At 39.7% G+C, this 22,814-nt stretch overlaps 2 protein-coding genes across 4 annotated transcripts in view; one reads left to right on the top strand and one right to left on the bottom strand.

Moving 5' to 3' along the window:
- LSAMP (limbic system associated membrane protein) overlaps window positions 1–20,185 on the top strand; it is a 651,408-nt gene extending 631,223 nt beyond the window's left edge. Inside the window, exons 8-9 of one of the 2 annotated variants that reach the window (XM_082394751.1) lie at window positions 4,808–4,840; window positions 12,074–20,185. In XM_082394751.1, coding sequence (XP_082250877.1) covers window positions 4,808–4,840; window positions 12,074–12,171 — 131 coding nt within the window. In that variant the 3' untranslated portion in view covers window positions 12,172–20,185. The remainder of the gene's footprint in view (window positions 1–4,807; window positions 4,841–12,073) is intronic. The other variant, XM_082394752.1, reaches the window with a different exon arrangement.
- The window catches only part of LOC309630039 (uncharacterized protein), a 455,061-nt gene that overhangs the window by 273,976 nt on the left and 158,271 nt on the right, over window positions 1–22,814 (bottom strand). The gene's annotated exons all lie outside the window — the stretch shown is intronic.

The following is a 22,814-nucleotide window of genomic DNA, read 5'->3' as shown; positions in this document are numbered from 1 at the left end:
GGATTTGGGGACTAATGAAAGGACCTCCCAACCCCATATGGTTCTTTAAATGGCTGTGAATTCCCAACAATCATTTTGCCTTTGTGTTAAGGCATAGTGGTTTCAAAGAATAAAATTTCCCCCTACCTAGAATCTTAGGGAGGGCAGCTCTTAAGGTATTGATTGATTAATTCATTCACTCAGTCACTCATTCATTTATTCATTTATGTACTCAGACACTTATTCAGCAAATCTATTGAACACATACTCTGTGCTAGAGGAATAGTGAGCTGAGGCTACAGTAGTGAACAAGGAAGACATTGTCTATGCCAATGAGAAAAACCCAGTAAGCTCTTTCTGATGCTGCATGTTTGTATAACACGGCTGGTTGTAAAGAATCTGAAAGTCAAAAGTCAAAGACAGATTAGCATAAATAAATTTGTCAAGGCACTTGCTTTTTCTAGTATTAAATTCTTTTTCCAATTGCCTCCTTGTACCCCTTCATCAGGAGCTGAGATCTAAGCATATGACAACAATGCTTCCACAGAAGTCTAGAACTGTCTGTGTACTAGAACCCCCCCAAATTTTGTCCATTGTATTTCTGCAGTAGATTTATCTTTTTATTTTATTATTTAGACTGGCACTGCCATGCTTACTTTTTAAGTGTATTTGCTAAAGCAAGAGCGACGTGTGGAGAGAAGTTTTCGAGAGGCATAAAAATGGTAGGTTTCAGGTATATTCTAATGGGTATGTCCAGGGAATCCCTACAGAATTGGTATCCCTGGCAAGGCAATTTTACTCAAGAACCTGAGATCGCCTTCACGTTGGAAAAGAAAGAATAATTGTCAGTTGTTAGGGACCAAAAAAAATTTTTTTCTTGCCTGTAATAGGAAAGACTCCTTTTTGCAAATAACATTTCATGCGTGCTCTGAAAAAAAAATGTTTTTCTCACTACTGCCACCTCGTGGACAAAGGTGATTTACTTTAGACGGCGCAAAGGAACATGTCTTAGTATTACCACAAGATGGCAACATACAACCAAGTTTTCAAAGAGCCCGGCTCAAAAAAATCCGGGGTTTTGCTTCTCAAAAGAGAATGTTCTATTCCAACAGAAGAGGATGAGTAGGAAATAATTGTACAAGATAAGCACTCTGTTCCCTTTTTCTAAGTACAAATGGAATTCCAAGTGTTAAGATCATTAGTATTTCACAAACTAGTTCATTTATTGCAATAGGGAAGACTTCCTAAAATTTAACCGGTAAGCTAGTTTGCTTTTTAAAAATATTTTAAACAAGTGTATATTTTTATCTGAATTTTTGTGACATTTTCTTCATAGAGTGTAGTATTTGAGCAATGTTGTTAAATTCTTTTGTTGAACTCTTTCATTGATTAGTAGGGGAGTGTCGGTTCCCTAAGAAATCCATTTAGGACATATAAACTTTTGCCCAAGCCTGTGCCAGTGACTGGTTAACCCATTGCTAGTTTTCTCCTGACCAAACTGCTGCCTAATCAGCCTGCTTCCCTATCACTTCAGTGTGCTAGCATCTTGTTTTGTTCATCCATAGTGTTGCAGATTTTTTAAAAGAAATTTTTTTGGAAACTGTACAGCTATGGCTTACTTTTAAGATCTGTTGATCTCTTTTTCCGCCAAACTTTAACTGACAATCTTTCCTAGAAGGGATTTTTACCATAAACCTGACAACAACAACTCTTATTTATTGAGCATTTACTATGTGTCTGGCAGCATTCTAAGCATAGTATGATAATTAATTTAACCGATAGAATAAATTTATAAGAAGCATTTGATTAAACTTATTTTACAGTTGATGAAACTGAGGCAAAGAGAAACGAAGTGATAATTTATAGTGTAAGCAGAACTATTGGTTTCCCTGCCTGCCCAGGTTCCTGAACAATTGCTTGGAATTATTCCATGAGGCCTGGGATGGAGCAGGGAAAACCAAGTGTTCTTTACATGAAGATGATTGCATCATGGATCTAAGCCCGTTTGGGTGAAGAGAATCACTTTGTGACCTTGAGAGGTCCTTCTAAATTCTAAAGAACGATAAACCAAAAGGCTTGACCAAAGAAAGAAGTTGTACTTTGCACAGAGCAGAGCCAAACTTTCCCCAGTCGATACTGAATCATTTAAATGTCCCAGTGATAACCCTAGAGTTATATAGGCTCTGCTTACTCAGCTTTGCTGTCATAAAAATTCTGGAGGGGTGTTGTGAATAATGTTCAGAGTTCTGGCTGGAGAACTGGGAGCCCTGAACTTCGGTCTCAGCTCTGCCTCTTGCTGTTTGTGTGACCTTGGAGAACTGATTAGCCTCTCTGGGCCTCAGTTTCCTCATATCATGATAAGCAATTCTCTACAGTGCCTTTTCCACAAATTTTAAGGTGATATGCTGATTTCAAACAAAAGTGGTGAGATCAGGTATTATGAAAGAAAACAGGTGTCAGTGTGTTTAATATACAATTGAAACGTTAGCGGTCCGATGATCAGTGTGGTCAACAGGTGGAGACAGGTGTTTTATATCTTAATAGAATCTTGCTTCACTTCTAAGGTGAGAGGGACATCAGTTGCTGGCTTCTGCTAGGAGAGGAGCAGAAATCTTGCTCCAAGCTTCTGAATGGACTTCCATCCTGCTACAAGAAATGGACTAACTCTTCAAGGATAGAAGGGCAGGTGCTGATGGCCTTGAGTGTCTTCAGAAGTGCACCGGCAGCCATGGTATAAAAGAACATTCACACTGGTCTTCCCACCAGCCCCCACTCCACATCTGACCAGTTTAGGGAAACTGTCCTTAGATGCAGACACAGTCCAGCTGATACTAGTTTTGCTAACGCTGAATTGTAGCCAAACATTTTCAAGACTTCAGACACTAGGATAATTGTGCCCTTCTTATTGGCATCATAAGAATGCTAGCAAACACCGTGCTGTTTGAGAGCTTCTCCTTGTGGTCTCCTTTGGATGGGCAAATGGAAAATCGGGGAGGGAGAGGCTTAGTAGATTGCTCTGAACCTCAGAAACTTTGCAGACCTGATTCTGAAGATCTGACCCCTTTGTGCTAAATCAGAGAATAAAGAGTTTAGCTACTCAGATTCTCTGTTGTCTTAACAGAGTCTCAGGTCCTCTGTTAGGAGGATGCCTGGCGTACCTGGCTTTTTCTCATACTTCAGTGATTCTGCCCGTTCTGTTTTGGCCCGTTTTGCATACAGAGTGCCGTCATGCATTTGCTGTGCTAAACAGGGAACAGCAAAAGACTCAGCCTCTGCTTCCATGGAAGTCACAGTTCCCGAGTGAAGATAAGCATTAATCAAAACCTCAGACAAATGCATTTGAAATTAAAACTGAGATGAGCGTTATGAAGGAGAACAGAGCTTATAACAAAGGGACATAACTTTACCAAGGAGTCAAAGGAAGACAACTCTGTGGAATTTGCAACTGAATTTTGAATGACGAGTGGGATTCCTAGTAGAGGTATCATTAGGCCATAGGCCCCACAGCAGAGAAAACATGGCACCATGGAGCATCAAGATGGCTTGTGGGCTGGAATGCAGAGATGATAAACATTGATGAGGCTGGAGAGGTGAAAGGGCAGAGCCATGGGTGCCATGCTAGGGATGTGAGCCTTTATCCTGGAAGCCATAAGAAAGCATAAACAAGTTTCAAGCAGGGCAATGAGGAGACTGGATGTCCAAATCAAAAGCTTCTCTTTGGCTTGAGAGTCCAAGTCACTTAGTAAAAGCATGCCATTCAGGGATGCAAGCTACATCCTGTTCTTCAAAGAGAAGAAAATCCCTATCCAACAGCCATGGTTTGGGCTCCTATATCTGAGCAGTCATTCAGCTGGTCCTGAGATTCAAAGTATCCTATGGAAATTTTCCATATTTACTCCTAAAGATCTAAGTACTGTGGTTTAATTGATAAGGATACTTAAAAGGGAATGCAAGTATTTGACCTATAGAAGCTCTTCCAACCCTGAGATTTATTTATACACTCGACAAATATTTATTGAATACCTGCTGCATGCCGGGCTCTTATCTAGGCCCCAGGGATACAATGGTTGACAAGGCATGCACTGTTGCTGCCTTCATGGCGCATATGTTCTAACAGAGGAGACAAACTCTGAACAAGCAAATAAGTAAGTGTGTGACATGATGCCAAGTAGTGAGCGGTGCTCTTAATATTAGTAAATCAGGGTAAAATAATAGGAAGTAACAGAGGATACCATTTTTGAGAAGGTGATGAGAGAAATCCTTCCTGAGTTGGTGACATTTCAGCAGAAATCTGAATGAAGTGACTGAGTAGGCCAGGCAGAGGTCTGGGGAGGAACACTTCTAGCAGATGAAACAGCAAGTGCAAAGGTTTGAAAGTTGGAATGGATTTAGTGTATTAGAAGAAAAGGAAGAAAGGCAAAGGAAGAAAGGCAATCGGCTTGAGTAAAGCAAACCAGGAGCAAAATGGTAGAATGGGGTCGGGGGCCAGACACATGCTATCATTCCCCTAAATTGCAGTCAAGTGCACTTTTACACGCCATACTCAGAGTTCTTGTACTTGTCTGCGCACATCACACGTTACATCAAGTATTCGTAGTTGCAAATTGTTTTTGCCACCTCCAACTGCACAACATTTGTTCCAACAAAACAATCTCTTTCCGTGCGCCTTTCTTTCCATCTCTACCCATATATGTTCCTCTGAGAGTGTTCTTCCCACCCTTCCTCTCATGCTCCTTTCAGTGGAGAGTACCAGACTACCTTTGTGCTTATTCTCAATTGATACAGAACTTTTTACCTGTTTTTGTTTTGCTAAATGTTTCCTTTTTAGAAATTGGCACCACCGTGCACTTCAAGCAAAAAGGTATGGTTCTTATTTCTGATTACCTTCTGTATGTTAAAATTAAGATTCTATAGCAATACATTGGGGCCTTATACACTTTATTTCATTTCAATAATCTGTGATAATAATTTCCATAACACATTTGCTACTATTTTTCCCAAATTGTGAACTTTCTCATTTGCAAAAAATAGCCCCTGATCCAACCCATGACCCCAATATTGCTTTTGACAGCTATTCAGTTTTAAATCTCTGGAACTGAGCAAGTTATTCCCCCTCCCACTTTCCTTAAGTGCCCATGGTTAATTCTTGCAGAGCTGCACTTTGGGAAATGTTCACTGCCCAATGACAGGGCTTTCAGAAGAGACAGAGAGTCTACCTTACCATCCCTTGTTGGCTGTTCAAGTAGATATATTGCTAAAGGAGATAGAGCAGGGTCTCCTAAAATGAAGCACTTGAGCATTTAATATCCCCTCCTGCCTGAGCGTGCTCCCAGGTCTACATATACCCTCACCCTGCTACACTATACCCGGGCTGCTGGGATATCCCGGGATTTTGTGCCCTCCAACTGCCCCACATAACTTCGTCAGCCATGTGGCATATAAGTTATATACTTTCCCCTACAAAGACAGTGCAATCAGTTCAAAGCTTCAGGATATGGACCCTAGGATTCAAACAATTTGCCAATTCTGAGGTGTCATCTTCACAAAGCCAACAGAAATCCCTAACAGTGTCTGTCCCCAGACCAGAGTCATGGGAAAATCTGTTTGGCAGACACCACCCTCCATAAATCTTCATGGCCACCCACTTGGATTGGTAATTGTCTCCTATGAAGATGTCTTCTTCTCTGAGTTTCAAAGGGAATGAGACTACCAAGATCATTCTCAATAGTGAGAACCTGTTCTTGTGGTACTTAGAGCCTACTAGTGAAAAGCCTAAGAGACTGTGGACACTTTGTTGGTTACACCCAGGAAAGGGCCAGCACCTTGTTTATGACCAGTGCTAGCAAGTCCTCACGGAATGCAGCAGGGAAGAGGTGACCAAAAATATGTACATAGGACCAAGATTATTTGGGGCAAGAAGTATAAACTGCCATTCTCTTCAGCCCTTCTTCCCTCTCCAATGCCATGATTATCAATTACATTTGAATCTTAAGTAGCTGGTGTTAGTAGAACATAGTGATACCACAGAGCTTTGGTGTGGAGGGGAAAATAGGGCATAGGATTTTTTTTTTCAAAGACCAACGAGAAAAATTCCTCGTGTCATTCAAAGAAATTCTAAGTCATGGCCTAAAATTTCAAAATTTTGCAAGTCAAAATATTTGATGCTGTTTTGATGGGAAAAATATGATAATCCAACTTCACTGTGAGAATACTTCAGCCTTACCCAAGACTCACTTTATAGAAAGAGGAACTAATGCATAAAGAATTATGGAGAAGGAACCCAAATTTAATTCTAAGACACACGGGTCAAAGAAAATATCAATATATCCCCTCTTCCAATCTGCTCCCAGCCTGGAAATTATAGGCTGTCATCCTCAGTGGATTCATTCACGCAGAGAAAGCTGTACTGGCGGAAAGTGGACAGCAGGTGGCGCCAAAATCAGTCTTTTTCCCTTTAAACATGGCTCCCAGGACACTGAGGGGGAGTCAGTCTGGGCATCTAGATACTGAGACATTGAGGAGATTATTTTTCTCCTTTGCTTAACAATTGTTTTGTATATCGTTTATATTTTTGTTTTATTTTTAGTCACTCAGTCAATCCTTAGTAATTCTAAGAAGAATTCAAACTTAAACTCATCTGGCCCTTCTTCTTTTCTTGTATGGCTGAACTATGTACAGGAATAAAATTATAAATGACCTGGATACCTTAGTGGCTGGAAGGAATGCCCGGTGATCACTGAGGGTGTGGTTAATGATTATTTTGAATAAATCTGGTCCCAAATCCTGGAAAAGAGCTCAAAGTATTCAGGAGAAGCAACAGAAGTGTTGGCCACATTGAATCACAAAGTGTCTCCAAGCACACGCTCTCTAAAGCAGGTGCTGAAAAATCACCTTGTCCTTTCATTGAGATTTTACTGAAAGACAAATCAGTTGGCTTAGCATCCTGCATCAGATTTGTAGGGTAAAGACTTGCCCCCAAATTCTCAGATCCCGAAATTTCAGGATGTTTTATCAATCTTGCCCTTAATCACAAATTCCCTTTGATAAGCATTGTCATGGCAAAGTGTGGTCCGGCTTCGCCCCTGATACAGAGTCTCACCTATCATCCTGTCCTGGGGCTGAGAACCTTGACCTGGTGTGTTGACTCAAGATTCCCAATCCTGCGGCAGCTAAATTTCGCACCTTCAGGTCAAACATTAAAAGCCTTGACCCAGTTCACAAACCAATGCCTTTGATTCAGGTATTTCATGCCTTTCTGTAACCCAGACTTCTAGAGTTAATAACAATAATGATAATGCTACCGCTTATTGAATGTTTACTAGATAAACACATATACACATATAGGATGTGGCTAAATACCAAGATAAGATTTTTGTCCGTTATATGAAAAACATGTAGCAATTTTTGAATTGTGGTTCTTTTTGCGCATCTATTCTTAAGGCTAATTTATGTCTGCAAACTCTTGCTTTCATTATATCTGTCAGTATTTAAAAGCACTTGCTGAGTGTGGCCATCTGGCATGGGAAATAAGATTTATTATTTGCATTTCCACAAATAAGCAGAAATTTCATAACTATGAATGAAAACATAATTAATGATTTTGCTGATTATTCTTCCCTGAAATAGCCATTAACTGTAGTCCCCTATGCAGTCATATACATGTCTGTAACTGCACACATATTTGTGTTGATTCCACAACTATCACCTGTTTACCCTTGTACTTTTTCAAGCCTATTTATTTTTTCTCAAAACCAATTATGAAAAGAGGAAGTCATATAAGCACATCAAATAGCTATATGAGAGCACTTAATAAATAGTAATTGATAGAGATGAAACTATCTTTAACAGATGCACAAAATACATTTCAAATATGTAATAATAATTTTATTAGAGATAAAATTAAAGATTATTAGCACAGTTGTACTGGGATTCCCTATGTATAACATAGAATAGCATGGGAAAGTAACAATGAATTCTCAGTTATGTGTATTAAAAGACCTATAACATGTGTGCATATCATATGTGTATATATGAGTATGCATAAAACAAATACACTTCTCTTGGTATCTGCATATATATGTGTGTACATACATTAGCAAGAACACTATATATGAAATGTTTGTCTAGGTTCATATATGCATATATCATATTTTTCAATGATAGCATTTTTGTTTTTTCAAATATTTACTACCCTTCAAATAAAATGGTAACACTAGACTTTTCAGACTCCCCCAGGTACCACTCAACTCCAAGATGTCTGAAAGATAATCTAGCCTGTCCCAGCACTAAAAATGAGATTAAGAAAATAGGCAGAATTGAGTCTTTCTGAAAACTTTCTGTGTTCATACTATCCCTAGGGCAAAACAAAAATCATTCTTGCTTAACCCTGTATGGCCTCAATTTGTGTGTAGACTTTGTTTTGGAAGCATCACTGACACACTAATCCAAACAAATGTGCCACAGAGCTCATGACATCTAAAGTCTAAAGAGGAATTTAAATGATAGGGAAACACATTGCCATCAGGCCAGAAGCCCTGGGGAGATACCGTTAAAGGAGCTGAAAGGTCCCAAAAGGCCAGAAAGAATGGGGTTTGGGGGAGAGATGAATTAGGAAGAACATTGAGCTAAGACTCAGAACACTAGGGCCTGGTCAACAATTACTAAGCAGGTGCTTTGTGCAGGATGTAAAATCTTCCTGAACCTTAATTCCTCATGAAAAGCATGAACCTGAAGGTAGCTACAGTGCCTTTTATTAATATGATCCTACAGCCATACAGAAAAATTAAACAATTGATTGAATATTTACATTGTTTATTCTGTGTTTCCATAGCTCAACATATAATAACACTCATTTTATCCTGTAACTATGCTGTTCAAACTTTGTATATATTCATATTTTTATATTAGGGGATATTTTTAATATTCTCAAGAAGGCATTCTAGTGAAAAAATCTTCTAATGAAAATCATTTTTTTAAAGATAATGGATGCCTTCCTGTTGTTTTGTTTGTTCTGGGTTACTGTTTTAAACAAACCCAGATTTTATTTGCAGAACGTTTGACAAGAGAGTCACCAGCACCCCTTCACTGTGTAGCCTCACTGTGCAGTGGTGACAGGCAAAGTCTCTGGAGCCAGCCGCCTGGGGGATCCCCAGCTCCTCTGCTTACTAGCTGTGTAAACTCGTGCGATGGATTTAACCTCTCTGTGCCTCCTTTATCTCACTGTAAAACAGAGTTCACTAGAGGACCCGCCTCATAACATGCTTGTGTGCTTGTATTTGTAAAGCATTTATAACAGTACTTGTAGGAAGTGCTACATAATTGTTCCTTGGTTGTATTTGGTTGTTGTTGTTCCTATTATTATTTACATAAAACATAGATAGGAAAACATTTTTGAGTTCAACATTTTCTATGTTATTTTACATCTGATCTGGTATGTTTGTAGACAATTTTGGAAACATTTACATACCAGAGAATGCTTCCATTGCATTTTCAAACCATCATAGGTTTAAACACACACACACAAACACACACACTCATTCACACGTATTGATCTCCATATGTGCCCTCAAAACTTCCAAGTGACACATAATTACAGTGCCACCAATTTCTCTTTTGAATGTCATTGTCTAAGCATACAATCTTTTCTAAAAATTTATTTTAATCTTTTTTAACATCTTTATTGGAGTATAATTGCTTTACAATGGTGTGTTAGTTTCTGCTGTATAACAAAGTGAATCAGCTATACGTATACATATATCCCCATATCTCCTCCCTCTTGTGTCTCCCTCCCACCCTCCCTAACCCACCCCTCTAGGTGGTCATGAAGCATCAAGCTGCTCTCCCCATGCTATGCAGCTGCTTCCCACTAGCCATCCATTTGGTAGTGTATATATGTCCATGCCACTCTCTCACTTCGTCCCAGCTTACCTTTCCCCCTCCCCATGTCCTCAAGTCCATTCTCTACATCTGTGTCTTTATTCCTGTCCTGCCCCTAGGTTCTTCAGAATCTTTTTTTTTTTTTAGATTCCATATATATGTGTTAGCATACGGTATTTGTTTTTCTCTTTCTGACTTACTTCACTCTGTATGACAGTCTCTAGGTCCATCCACCTCACTACAAATAACTCAATTTCATTTCTTTTTATGGCTGAGTAATATTCCATTGTATATATGTGCCACATCTTCTTTATCCATTCCTCTGTCAATGGACACTTAGCTTGCTTCCATGTCCTGGCTATTGTAAATAGAGCTGCAATGAACATTGTAGTACATGTATCTTTTTGAATTATGGTTTTCTCAGGGTATATGCCTAGTAGTGGGATTGCTGGGTCGTATGGTAGTTCTATTTTTAGTTTTTTAAGGAACCTCCATACTGTTCTCCATAGTGGCTGTATTAATTTACATTCCCACCAACAGTGCAAGAGGGTTCCCTTTTCTCCACACCCTCTCCAGCATTTATTGTTTGTAGATTTTTTGATGATGGCCATTCTGACCGGTGTGAGATGATATCTCATTGTAGTTTTGATTTGCATTTCTCTAATGATTAATGATGTTGAGCGTTCTTTCATGTGTTTGTTGGCAATCTGTATATCTTCTTTGGAGAAATGTCTATTTAAGTCTTCTGCCCACTTTTGGATTGGGTTGTTTGTTTTTTTGATATTGAGCTGCCTAAGCTGCTTGTATAATTTGGAGATTAATCCTTTGTCAGTTGCTTTGTTTGCAAGTATTTTCTCCCATAATGAGGGTTATCTTTTTGTCTTGTTTATGGTTTCCTTTGCTGTGCAAAAGCTTTTAAGTTTCATTAGGTCCCATTTGTTTATTTTTGTTTTTATTTCCATTTCTCTAGGAGGTGGGTCAAAAAGGATCTTGCTGTGATTTATGTCATATAGTGTTCTGCCTGTGTTTTCCTCTAAGAGTTTTATAGTGTCTGACCTTACATTTAGGTCTTTAATCCATTTTGAGTTTATTTTTGTGTATGGTGTTAGGGAGTTTTCTAATTTCATTCTTTTACATGTAGCTGTCCAGTTTTCCCAGCACCACTTACTGAAGAGGATGTCTTTTCTCCATTGTATATTCTTGCCTCCTTTATCAAAGATAAGGTGACCATATGTGCATGGGTTTACCTCTGGTAAGCATACAGTCTTAAATTCAAAAGTCTTTGGTGTGAAAAATACTACTATTTTTCTCTTGTAATGAACCTAAATGAACAGAACTATATAAAAGGAGAAAATGCAACAGGCAAAGCATAGGAGACAAGCTCTTCAGACCTACATTTACTGCTTCAATTCTCTTTGTGTCAGCACACAAATCCCTTCCCCGCTTTCCTCTCCATTCCTACACCCACATCCTCCAAATCGTGTCCACATTGGGAAAATTCAGGTGGCACTGGGAAACCCACAGACAGCTCCTCCAGGATGAATTCTGGGCAAGTTCAAGCCTCAGTTCTGCTTCTGGTTTGGACCTGCCTTGCTAGGCTTTTTTGTTTTTGTTGTTATTGTCTTTAGTTTTTATTTTTAAAGTGTCAAACGAAGACTTTGAACCAGATGATCCCCTGCTGCTGCTTAAGATTCCACAATGAGATGACTTATTTTCTGCCTTGCAGCTAAGGTGCCACCCAGCCATAAATGTTACTTTGAAACAATTCCCCTCCCCATTAACAAATAAATAATTACTGCTTCCCCCCCCCCGCCCCGAGAAAGGAGAAGGTCACAGATTGGTTCCATGTTTATTGATGGAGATGCCGTGGTGAATCAGCTGCAGGAGCCCGTGTCTGGCTGCTGAAGGACCCTCACCAGTGCTTGGAATCTTAACGAGTGCTGGCATCGCCGTGCTGTGCAGAGCAGGGCGTGCAGGATGAAGTTGGGCAAAGAGGAGACCACTCCTCCATCACACAAGATACCCCTTAAAATACTCATAGCTCAAGGAGAAGGATTTAGAAAAGATCGTGAGCCCTTCTTGGCCTGCATATAAGTGCCCTGACTTTGAGTTGCTGGTACATGACCCAGTCTTACATCTGACACAGTCAGCTGTGAGCTGTGACATAGAGTGGGCCAGATGTAACTCTTCTCTTTTCTCTCTCTCTTTTGCACTGCAGGACCTGGGTCGGTGAGAGGAATAAACGGATCCATCAGTCTGGCCGTACCACTGTGGCTGCTGGCAGCATCTCTGCTCTGCCTTCTCAGCAAATGTTAACAGAATAAAAGTTTAAAAATAATTTAAAAAAAAACAACACACAAAAATGCGTCACACAGGATACAGAGCGAGAGAGAGAGAGAGAGAGAGCGAGATGGGGGGAGACCGTTTAATTCACAACTTTGTGTGTTTATAAATGAAAGGGAAAATAAGAAAATGAAGAAGAAAATACAACATTTAAAACAATTTTTAAGTCCATCAATAAAAATTGACGTATAATTCAGGGTGGGAAAAGTTCTACCAAGAAATGTGTATATCTAAGCAAATGTATACTGTGTAAAGACTCCATCATGGTAAAGAGAGCCAATGTTGTAAAAATAAGACAAGTGAAGAAGTACCAGATGGATATTAACCCTCCACCACCACACACACACACACACACACATGCACACACACACTTTATCCTTCCTTCATCTTTTTTCATTTGTGGGGAAAGAAAAAATATGGTCTTGCAGGTCTTGCCTTTGGTGTTTATATTTCCATCATCGTTTTATTCTGATTTTTATTTGAGCTGACTCATAGCCATTCAGACTATCAATGGAGTCCTGCCTTGAGCCTTACCTGGCTTTCCTGTCTCCACTCTCTCTCCAACTTTTAAGACCATCTCCTTTCCCTCCAGTGTGTTCTATCTCCCCCACAGCTGTCCGGAATATGCCCCCTTTATCCTCCCCCCGCCGCTTCCCTTCACTCCCCCCTGCCCCCCCCAGCACTAGTCACGCCGCAGATGCTAGGAAGTGCCATTTTAATTCTCTCCACTGCGCGCGCGTGCTGTCTCTCGCTCTCAACGTGGGTGTACGTGTGTGTGAGCGTGTGTGCCTCTCTCTAAAGCATGCCGAGGGAATGGTCCATGTGTACATAGACTCATTGTGCAGTAGATGCTGTCCCTCATCGTAATCTTGAGATGCGGCTGTGACAAGGGGCTGGGGCCGTGGTGGGAAGGAGGCCAGGGGCAGAGCCGCTCCCCCATCCACGGCTGTCACAGGACCTGTGTGTATCAGCCCAAGCTGGGCCCCGCCTCCGGGCAGAACCTCATCTTCCTCCCAGTGCAGTCGTCAGAACCCAGTCCAGAGTCACTCAGATTATCACTGTCAGTGAAAGTGCCTACTATTGATGGGGTGAGCCAACAGCAGAAGGAATCAGTGATGCGGATGAGGTGACCTAAGAGAGAAGGTTTACCGACTTCACTCTTGTTTCCCGCGTCTGAGGGATTCATATATCTCCTGGCTTTTTGCAGACTTGGTCCTGCTCTGCCGCAGGAATGAGTAGCATGTGTGTGTGGAGCAAATTCCCAGAAGCAGGAAGGTCTCCAAGTGTTAAGTCCTAATGAAAGGATGGTGAGCCACGTGGAGATCCTAAGCAGCCCTGGTTTGCCCCCTCTCCAATCTTCAGATAACACTGCATTTGCCCCATGGATTTCCCTGAGCAGAGATTTTCCCTATTTCAGATAAAATACAGTGAGCGTGAGCAAGGCAGGAGAAGTACAGATGCCCAGGTCCCTACTCGTATGGTAGAAATACTATCACAGCCCCAATACAAAGCACTAGCCATAACAAAAAGGAACCCCCCTCCTTGTGCTCCTTTGCAGCTCTCTGTCCTGGTGTTTTAGGCTAATACTTTATTTGGTGGCCCACATCATCTCCCTTCTCATCCACTGATGGTGTTTGCAGCACTACTGTTCATAGTATTCCATCATTATCTTAGGTCTGGCCACTAGCAACGGCATTATATTCCATCTTTCCTGCTCACTCTTGGCTTCTAGTCTCCTGAAAAAGATACGGTGGGGGATATAGTGTTTAAGTTTACATCTACAAGAGTCATCTTGCCATTAACACTGAAATGTGAGTTCTTAACCAGAAGAGCTGAGAAACTTGTAATCATTTAGCCAAAACTTATATACATACCACAAAGCGTGGCATCACCACCACACCAGAAGGAATTTCTTAGGAAAAGCCTTACAGAGAGATCTGGCTCTCTGTGTGTAGATATATTTGTCAGGAAGCCAACCATTGTTTTCACTTAGATAGGAGGCATTGGAAATGGCTCAGTTAGTGAAAGGACAGAGGATTGTTATTGAGGTCATAATTGAATGTATTTGAGCAGAGCCAAATATGGTACCTCACCAAGTCTTAGAACCTGGAAAATAGCTGTTATGTGATGTGAAACAGGAAACTTCATAACTGTAAATCAGAAAAGGAAGGATGAAAGGGAGGAAGGAAGGAAGGAAGAAACAGAAAGGGAGGGAGAAAGAAAAAGGAAAAAAGAGGGAGGATGGAAGGAAAGAGGGCAGGAAGGAAGAAAGAAAAATAAATAAAGAAATATGAAATTTATCTGAATAGATTTTATTAATTGAAGGCTCTTTGCAATGAATCTCATCTTTGAAGGTAATGATCTCCTTGATGAGCAGTAATCTTAATCTCTTCTAGGGAATTCTGTTGTTTGTTTTAAAAGCTTAGCACCAGACTTCTTTTATGATTTTGCAGTTTAGACATGAAATAGAAGGACACATTGGGCTTGGTGGCAGGTAAAAGTATTTGTGGCAGATCCTGACATAGGACTGACATTCTTATCCAAGATGGTAGCTACTAAAATATAGAGAAGGCGAGCCATATCCCTATGCAGCAACAATTTATTGACAATCAGGGATTTCCCTAACAGTTTAGTCTTCTTAGTGCAGGAATAAAAGCTTATCATCCTTGATGATCAATATTTCCCATATATTGAAGAGTCAGCCGCATCCTTAAGTGGAAGCTCTAGTGGAGTGCATGCTAATTTAAAGATATATAAGAAGAGAAAAGTAATAGGAGTTAATTCTGATTAGTATCAATTTCAGGAACAGATCCCCATGGCACGTCACAGAATTTAATCATACACCTAGATTTCTTATTGTCTCTACCCTATCCTAAGGACAAGGTCTTGGCTTTATGGAAGGAGATTATCCATTGAAAGGCATGTCTTTGCCATGTCAGCACCATTTGTTCCCTGAGTTTTATTATAATGGTCCGTATATTAAACATAATTAAACATGTATTGAATATTGTGGTGTTTGCTTATATCTCTGGTAGGATCTGGGTATTTTGTCCTGTCTCCTGTTTCAGAGCAATCATTGATCCCAGAAACCTCATAGGTTTGAGGATGTTTTTAAACAATGTGAAAAATGGAAGAAAACATAGTTTGGAGAAAGGTCAGGAAAAAGGTAGAAGCCAGAGAACTGACACCAAGAGAGTAAGTTTAAACATGGGACTTCTTGGAATTTAGTTCATCACAGTGCGATAAATCTCTTCAAGAATTTTATCCATTGGTAATCAAAGCTTGAAACCCTACAATGAAAAGAACCAACTGGTTGGAAACAGTATACTGAAAGGAGTGAAATACATCAATTAAACTGAATGGCTAATATATTTAATGTCCTTTGTATGCAGAGTGAAACTCCACCATTAATAAAATAAAATCCTTAGACCTGATTTGCACTTAACTAAAGCGGAAATGACCTTGACCAAGGGCAGTTCCTGAAGAATGAAAACTATCTTAGGTTTTACAACTGCAGAATTATATCCTCTGTGCAATTGTTCACCAGAACGTTTTGCCTTGTTGGAGGAACAGTCTTACTAGTTTTGAGACATAAAATCCCTCTGCCCTAAAAGAACTAAGGCTTAGGGAAAAGTCCTTTCATTTTCCGTTGGGAGGAATTGTCCCATTGACCTTTGCCTTCTCTTCCAAATCAGACAGACGTCACCCTTGCCCTGAGCATTTTTTTACTACATCTTCAGACAATTGGGGCTATTCATAGAGACCTTGTAAAAGTACTCGTGATTTTCATGTTCTTGGAGGACAGAAACAAAAATCTGTTTCTCCTCCAAAAATGGACTTACCTCCTTTGCACACAAAAACTTAACTCCTCAGCATGAAACTGTTTCTGAGTTATTACCTACTAAGTTATTAGCTTCTTAACAGTTCCAGAATCATAGATTCCATCCCCAGGTTAGTTGTGGTTTGACTGTTTCTGTTGGCTTGTGTCCCAGAATTTCCCATTTTGTTTTTTGCAGGTCTTGAATTATTTGTGGAAAAATAATATATATGTGTATGTATTTTTTTTAAATCTTATCTTTACAGATGCTATATTTACAATATTGTATGTATTATAAAACAAATCTAGAATAATGATTTAAACTTAAAAGGAAGAAAAGTACTGAATTGGTTTTTAAAAAAGAGCTATGCTTCATTTAGAAAGACATGGAGCCCCGTTTTTCTACTTTGTAATGATTTGTTTAAAAGGAATTTGCTTATGGACCATGTTCCATGGGAATAACCATGGCCTTATTTTTCTCTTCAACTTTAAAACCTTTCAGCCTGTATTTAGTCTTGGTTCCTAATAACTATCATTTTTTTATAGAAATATAAGTGCAATGCTGTACCTGACCTACAAAAACTATTAATATTTTGAAGACAAATATTAAACACACCACAAAAATTGTTAGATAAAAACCCTGAGTTAAGAAATGCAAATCCAATTTAGGAAGGCTCCTTTACTTAAGTGTTTAAAATATTTCTTCTCCAAAGACTGCATTTGCTCCAGTGGTGTAAATTTTCCAGAGCGGTTGGCATAATATCTGTAAACGTCTCACTAAAGGCAAAATGGAGTTTACATTTATGTGCATACAGTAGAAGAGAAGTAAACTATTCTCATTTGCAGCTATGTTGTTAAATGTGACCAACTGATATTCCAGAAAGAATTTGTCTTCACCCAGCAACGCACATGACTTTCCTGTTGGCAAGCAAGCTGGTGTTAATGTTAGGGGTAGGTTTAGCATTTACACCAGTGTAAATGTTTATGGATATCATGGAAAACTTATTTTAAAATCTTGATTTCCCTTCAGTGCATTTACATACTGTGTGCTGATTAATAAATTAGGCACCAATCATGTGTAAATCAATGTAAATCAGTAGTTTATGTACATAATATGAACTATGTAAACTTCATTTTTCATGCAGGGCGCAAGTTCAGCTAAACCTATGAATCTGAAAGGAAAAAAAAATTAAATAAAAATAAATAAAAACCGAAGCATGTCACAGGTCAGAATGGGAAGAAGGATGACTAATTGCCCAAACATGAGGTTGTCTCAGCAAAAGGAAGCAGACCCACAGAACTGTTAAAGATTCACATCCTGCTCAGGTCACAGGAGGCCACCTCTTTGTTCCTTCAGGACCTAAGTGGAGTTTCTCCCAACTATTGCCACAGTTTTCTCACCTGACCCCAGAGCAAGGGAAATGGAGAGACAGGAAGGACAGACTTTTAAGGGCTCATGTGTCTGTTACATCAACTCTCAAGTGTCTTCTTGTTACCTCTTACTTACCACCTAAGAAGTCTCATTTCAACAGCTCCAAGGAAAGTAAGTTACCTATACCTTGATGAGCAAAATATTATTCAGTTTTTATTTTCCATCCAACAAAGACATTGGGAGAGCTTCTTTGTCATCTCAATTCTAAGAAATTGAGGGGTGTTAAAAAATATGTTATATCCTTGAGAAATATCTTGCTAAATCACCCTAGGAACGAGCTACTCTTGCTTAATCTGGTAGATCTATTTTCTATGTATCTATCCTGACTGTTGCAAATGAGGACAGAATCATTTTAATCGGGAGTATCTCTCTCAGGCACGTTCTCTTGAAGTCTTTTTGAAGTGTCTGTTGTGTTTAACAGAATGACATATACATGTCTTCTGCAATCTGCACAGCTGGTACATAAATAGTCATCAAAGAGATCACTACAGGGACCACATGAATTTTCTGCAAAGACTGTTATCGAAAGAAATTTAGGTCAAATTAATATTACGCTTAAAGTACACTCCTCTACCCAATATAAATGACAACTTTATAAAGTGAGGTAGGTGGAAGGTGGATTGGGAGTCAGGAAAATTGGGTCCTAGCCCTGGGTCTGTACTATAAGCAAGCCATGTGACCTTAGGTAAATTAGTTAAACTTTCTGAGTCTTGGTTTTCTCATCCGGAAAGTGAGAAATTTGAATGACATCTCTAAAACTTCTGTCTTCTCTAAATTCTCTGATTCTGAATAAGAATTTAATCCTCCTGCAGCGCTGTGCCCACCTCATCATTCTAAGCAGCTATTTGTCGTCTCTGGTTTGATCACTTTGATCTAGTTTGATCTTCACTTCTCAGAACCATCATGCCAACATCTCCATCTCAAAAGCCAAAACTTTCTAGAATACAGGGTCCCCAGACTTGTTGTATAATTCTCTTCTGATCAAAACTTCTTAACAATGTAGAGAAGGGACACACTCAAATTATACTGCTGGCATTGAGAGAGCTGGAGTTGTTTCCTTAGTTAAAATATTATAAAATCTAACTGTTGAACTATATTCTAATAATCTTTCATAGGGAGAAAATAGCCAGATTAGGTATTAGGCATGTAATAAGTGAGGAAGTTGTGCATGTGAAGGGAAACAGTTTTTTCTCATCCTGGGCCAAGTGCCTCATGATAGTAAATGGTTGTCCTTGAAAACTCTTTGCTTGTGCTGGTGGCCATGAGCATGTGGTCCCAGGCAGATTCAAAGGCTGTTCTATGAGGAACGGACAAGATAATATATTTTGTTTTGGAAGGAACTTCTCATGGCATAAGTGTCCCTAAACTTGACTTATAGGCTATGTAGTCAAGCAAATGGATGGAGAGAAAACAAACCTCATTTTCAGAAAGTACAAGTCAGGACCATTTTAAAAAGACAAGTTGAAAATAGGACAAAAATAAACACATTTTAGCAGGTTATAGAGCTGAATATAGTAAGAGTTGTGAAGGCCAAAATCAAATGTGAAAGTTAAGTACTCTGAGCAGAGCATAAGTAGAGAGGATGGTTTCTCAGATGATTAATGAGGAATTATTACCGTGTGCCATGTTCTGGATGGATTGAGCACAGCTGCACTTGTCTTGACCCAACAAAGTATAGCCCCACGCTGTCCAAGATGCTCAACTTAGCATCTGTCCAATGGTAGCTTTCCATTCATCGCTTAAGAGAACAGAAAGAATCTGAGTCTCCTGTGCACTGAAAAGCAGGGATTATTCATAACTTCCCAGCATCAGTATCACTTTATATAGATAAGGATTTACAATGTGCTTAGAGTATGTATGAAACTCTCTTTAAGTGGGAAAATGACCTGCCCGCGAGACAACTCCCCATTTCCAGGGTGATTTCCGAGGTGCCTCTTTTTGAGTCATGCTTCTGGGCAACTCCCACATCTATGTTCTTCTCTGCACAAGCCCTCTCTATATAAAGCCAGGCACAGAGTAAAAATCTGCTTCTTGCAAATGAAGAAAACCCTTGGAACCACTAGCTTCCTGGCATGCGGCAGTAATTCTAAGCTATCTGGAGCCTTGTTTGTTTTTTAAACTCACTTCCCTGAGTCTTTGCTCTTCACCAGAGAATGTTAAAGTTTCATCCTGGTGAATTACAACCAAGTTCTGCTCCCTAAGTGTTTACTGGGAGTGGGAGAAGGGTAAAGTGAGGAAATTACAGAAGGAGAGAAGCATGGGAGAAAACCTCCAGCTTCCTTCCCCTTCCACCTTCCTTCTCACTGCTCTATTGACGGGTGTATAAATCCTGCTCTTGGTTAGAATTCTCCTTATTAACAGTGTTATATACATATAAATATATATATATGAATATATTCCTTTTTTCATCCCTCTAGACATAAACAAAACTTTCCTTGATGACAAAAACTCATGGCCATTTTTTTGTTTGGGTTTTTTGTTGTTAAAGGCTTTTTTATATTTGTTTATTGGGTGGATTTTTTTCCCCTGGATACTAGCTCTGTGAAGGAAAATAAAATCGTAGTGTGTGTTAAAAAAAAAAATTAAAATTAAAAAAAGCTTTTCTCCTTTTCTTTTTAAATGTATTTAAATTCTGTTTCTCTGTTCTGTTACTTTACACTTATGAATGCTCTGCTCTTCTGTGATCTTAAAACAAAATGAAATAAACGTGAAAAGGAGATGTGTCTTCATTGACCTGAGTCAGTGATCTCGTGGTTGACTGCACTGCTTCTTGGAAGTTTTTCATGAATAAGATAGGAAATGAAGCCAACGATAATGAAAACTATGTGAAGAAGGGGTGGACCACACACTGAAGAATCACTTGCAGGCACTCTATCAATGTCTCTTCTATCACAGAAGGTAATGTGGTATTTACAGTAATTGTCTTCATCTAAGCAAAGAGAGTCTCTGAAAGTTTTTTCTTTTTCTCCCTCAAGGACTCATAAGAAATAAGCAGAAATTACCATTGAAAAGTTACAGATAAAGCATTAAGAATTTTTGATTGTTAGACTTGAGAGAGACCTTAGGACATGATACCAAAAATCATTAGGGAGTATATCTCCGTAATAGGGGTTATCTTTAAGGTTGAGTTTTAATAAGTTCCAACCTGATAGCAGTAGGAGGAAATAAATTACCTTCTAAAGCCACTTTTTTTTTTTTTTAACTTATTCAATAAGCAGTTTGTTCTCTATTCTTGCTGAGAGCTGTTACCTTCGCAACATGTTTTCAGAATCTCTATAGAATCCCTATAGCATTGCAAAGGACAGACAGGACATGGCAGGAGGAAATGAGACATAAGCAATCCGAAGAGGTGAGGTTGACTAATTGTGCATCAGAAGTGATCGGGAGGGTCTGAAGTTTGACTCTGAGCTGCCAAACTGGGTCAGAAAAAATAAGAGAACTGATCCCAAATCGGGGTGGGTGGCTGGGGGAGAGGGTGAGGGAATGAGCACTCATGATCGCCTTCAATAATCAGCAAAGGGTCTCAGACAGAAGCAAAACCTCCTCTCCCCTCCGGTTCAAAGAGATAGTTTAAGGGCCCAATCTCCCCAAATTTGAATTTTATATAAAACTCTTGAAAGTGCCTTCTTCAATGAGTTTGCCAAACTCAAGGTTAAAGACATAGTTCTCAAGTAAGACAGCCCTCACATCAGACACCAGCCACAAATTCAGAGTCCTCAGGTCCCCCTCATTTCTGATCAGCTGGCTACAAATTCAGGGGTTCCCACTCACCTCTCAGATTTAATAATTTCTAGAATGACTCACAGAACTCAGGAAAGTGTAATACTTATGATCACAGTTTTATTATACAAAAGGATACAAATCAGAATCAGCCAAAGGGAGAGACGTGTAGGGGGAGGTCTGAGAGAGTCCCAAACATGAAATTCCCATTGTCCTTTTCCTGTGGAGTCGGAACACATTACCCTCCAAACACACTGATGGGTGACAATGCACAGTCACCCACCCAAGATGTGGTGCCCAGAGGTCTTACTGGAGTTTCATTGCTTAGGCGTGATTGATTGACTCACTGGCTACACAGCTGAACTCAGTCTTCCAGGCCTCCTCCCCTGACAAGATGCCAGGCTGATGTCACTACCACGTGACTCAGAGCCCCCAGTGCTCTAAACATATGGCAGGTCAGTCTTTAGTCATCTTGTTAACATAAACTCTCTAGGGGCCCACCCTGAGTCCCCTCATTAGCTAAACTATCAAGTGTGGTCCAAGGGAGCCCGACATGAAATAACAAAGGAACTCCTATTACTTAGAAAATTCCAAGGATTTAGAGGTTACCTCCCAGGAACTGCGGACAAAGGCTAGCCAAAGTCTTCATTATGTCCCCACCATTACAAATCTTGTGAAAAACCACCTGAGTCTCAATTAGCATTGATCCCAGCTGGCTTGAGATTTTATTTCCTTTAAGCCTCAGAAGCTTCAGGGTTAAAAAATTAACACCAGCTTGAGGCTTTGCTATCACTGGTAGCTCAGAAGAAATTCCTTCTTGTATACCCCAATTTTCTACTCCCTTTATACCCATCTATTTAGAATTATGTCCAAAACAGTAGGTGAGATTAGGAAGAAGGTGAGTCCGTGATCTCTTAAGGAAAGGACCATGTCTTTTCCACCCTTGTGATTCTTTCACACCTAGCATGGTGAAAGGCTAATGGCTTAGCAAACATTTGTCAAAATAGAATTGAGTTGTGTTTAATGCAACCAACAAATTTACTCCATGCGGAATTCTTTTCTACCAATCACTATAACCTCACCACAGTTGTGGAAGATGTCTGAATTTAAATCTTTGGAACAAAAGGCAGATCCCTCCCTTACACATACACAAAACTGTTACACAAATATGGAAAACTTGTCTGCCCATAATCCCAAGACCGAAGTCTTAACGGTCTTTGCTGTGAAGGCAAAAAGGTCCTCTTTCCACTTTCCTACCTAAGTTGTTCTCTTATGCTCCCTAGACTGGAGACAGGCCAGTTGGGGTAGATTTCCATTAGCCAAAGCTATTTCCTGACCAAAGAATCTCAAACTATTGAGGATCTATAGTGAACCCTGGGAGTTGTATGGGAGAACATGCATGGAGCGGGTGCATCACCTAACTGAACCATCTCTCATAGACCCAACCATTCTCAATGAGAAGGTGCTGGCTGACTTGGCATGTATTTTAAAACAAGACATTAAGTTTTCCCTCCATAAGATAGTGTGAAATTTTGACTGGCCATGTTATCTTTACTTTGTGTCATTTCCACCTGCTCACCCTGCCCCTGTCTAGCCTCCCAGATCAAACTAGACATCCGCTGATCTAGTAGCAAAGGCTCCTATTTC

Source organism: Balaenoptera borealis (genome assembly GCF_965194805.1).
Source record: "Balaenoptera borealis genome assembly, chromosome: 5".
In the NCBI taxonomy this organism is placed as follows: Eukaryota; Metazoa; Chordata; class Mammalia; order Artiodactyla; family Balaenopteridae; genus Balaenoptera; species Balaenoptera borealis.
Note: the sequence above shows the minus strand (reverse complement) of the source record. Positions and strands in the feature narration are given on the sequence as shown.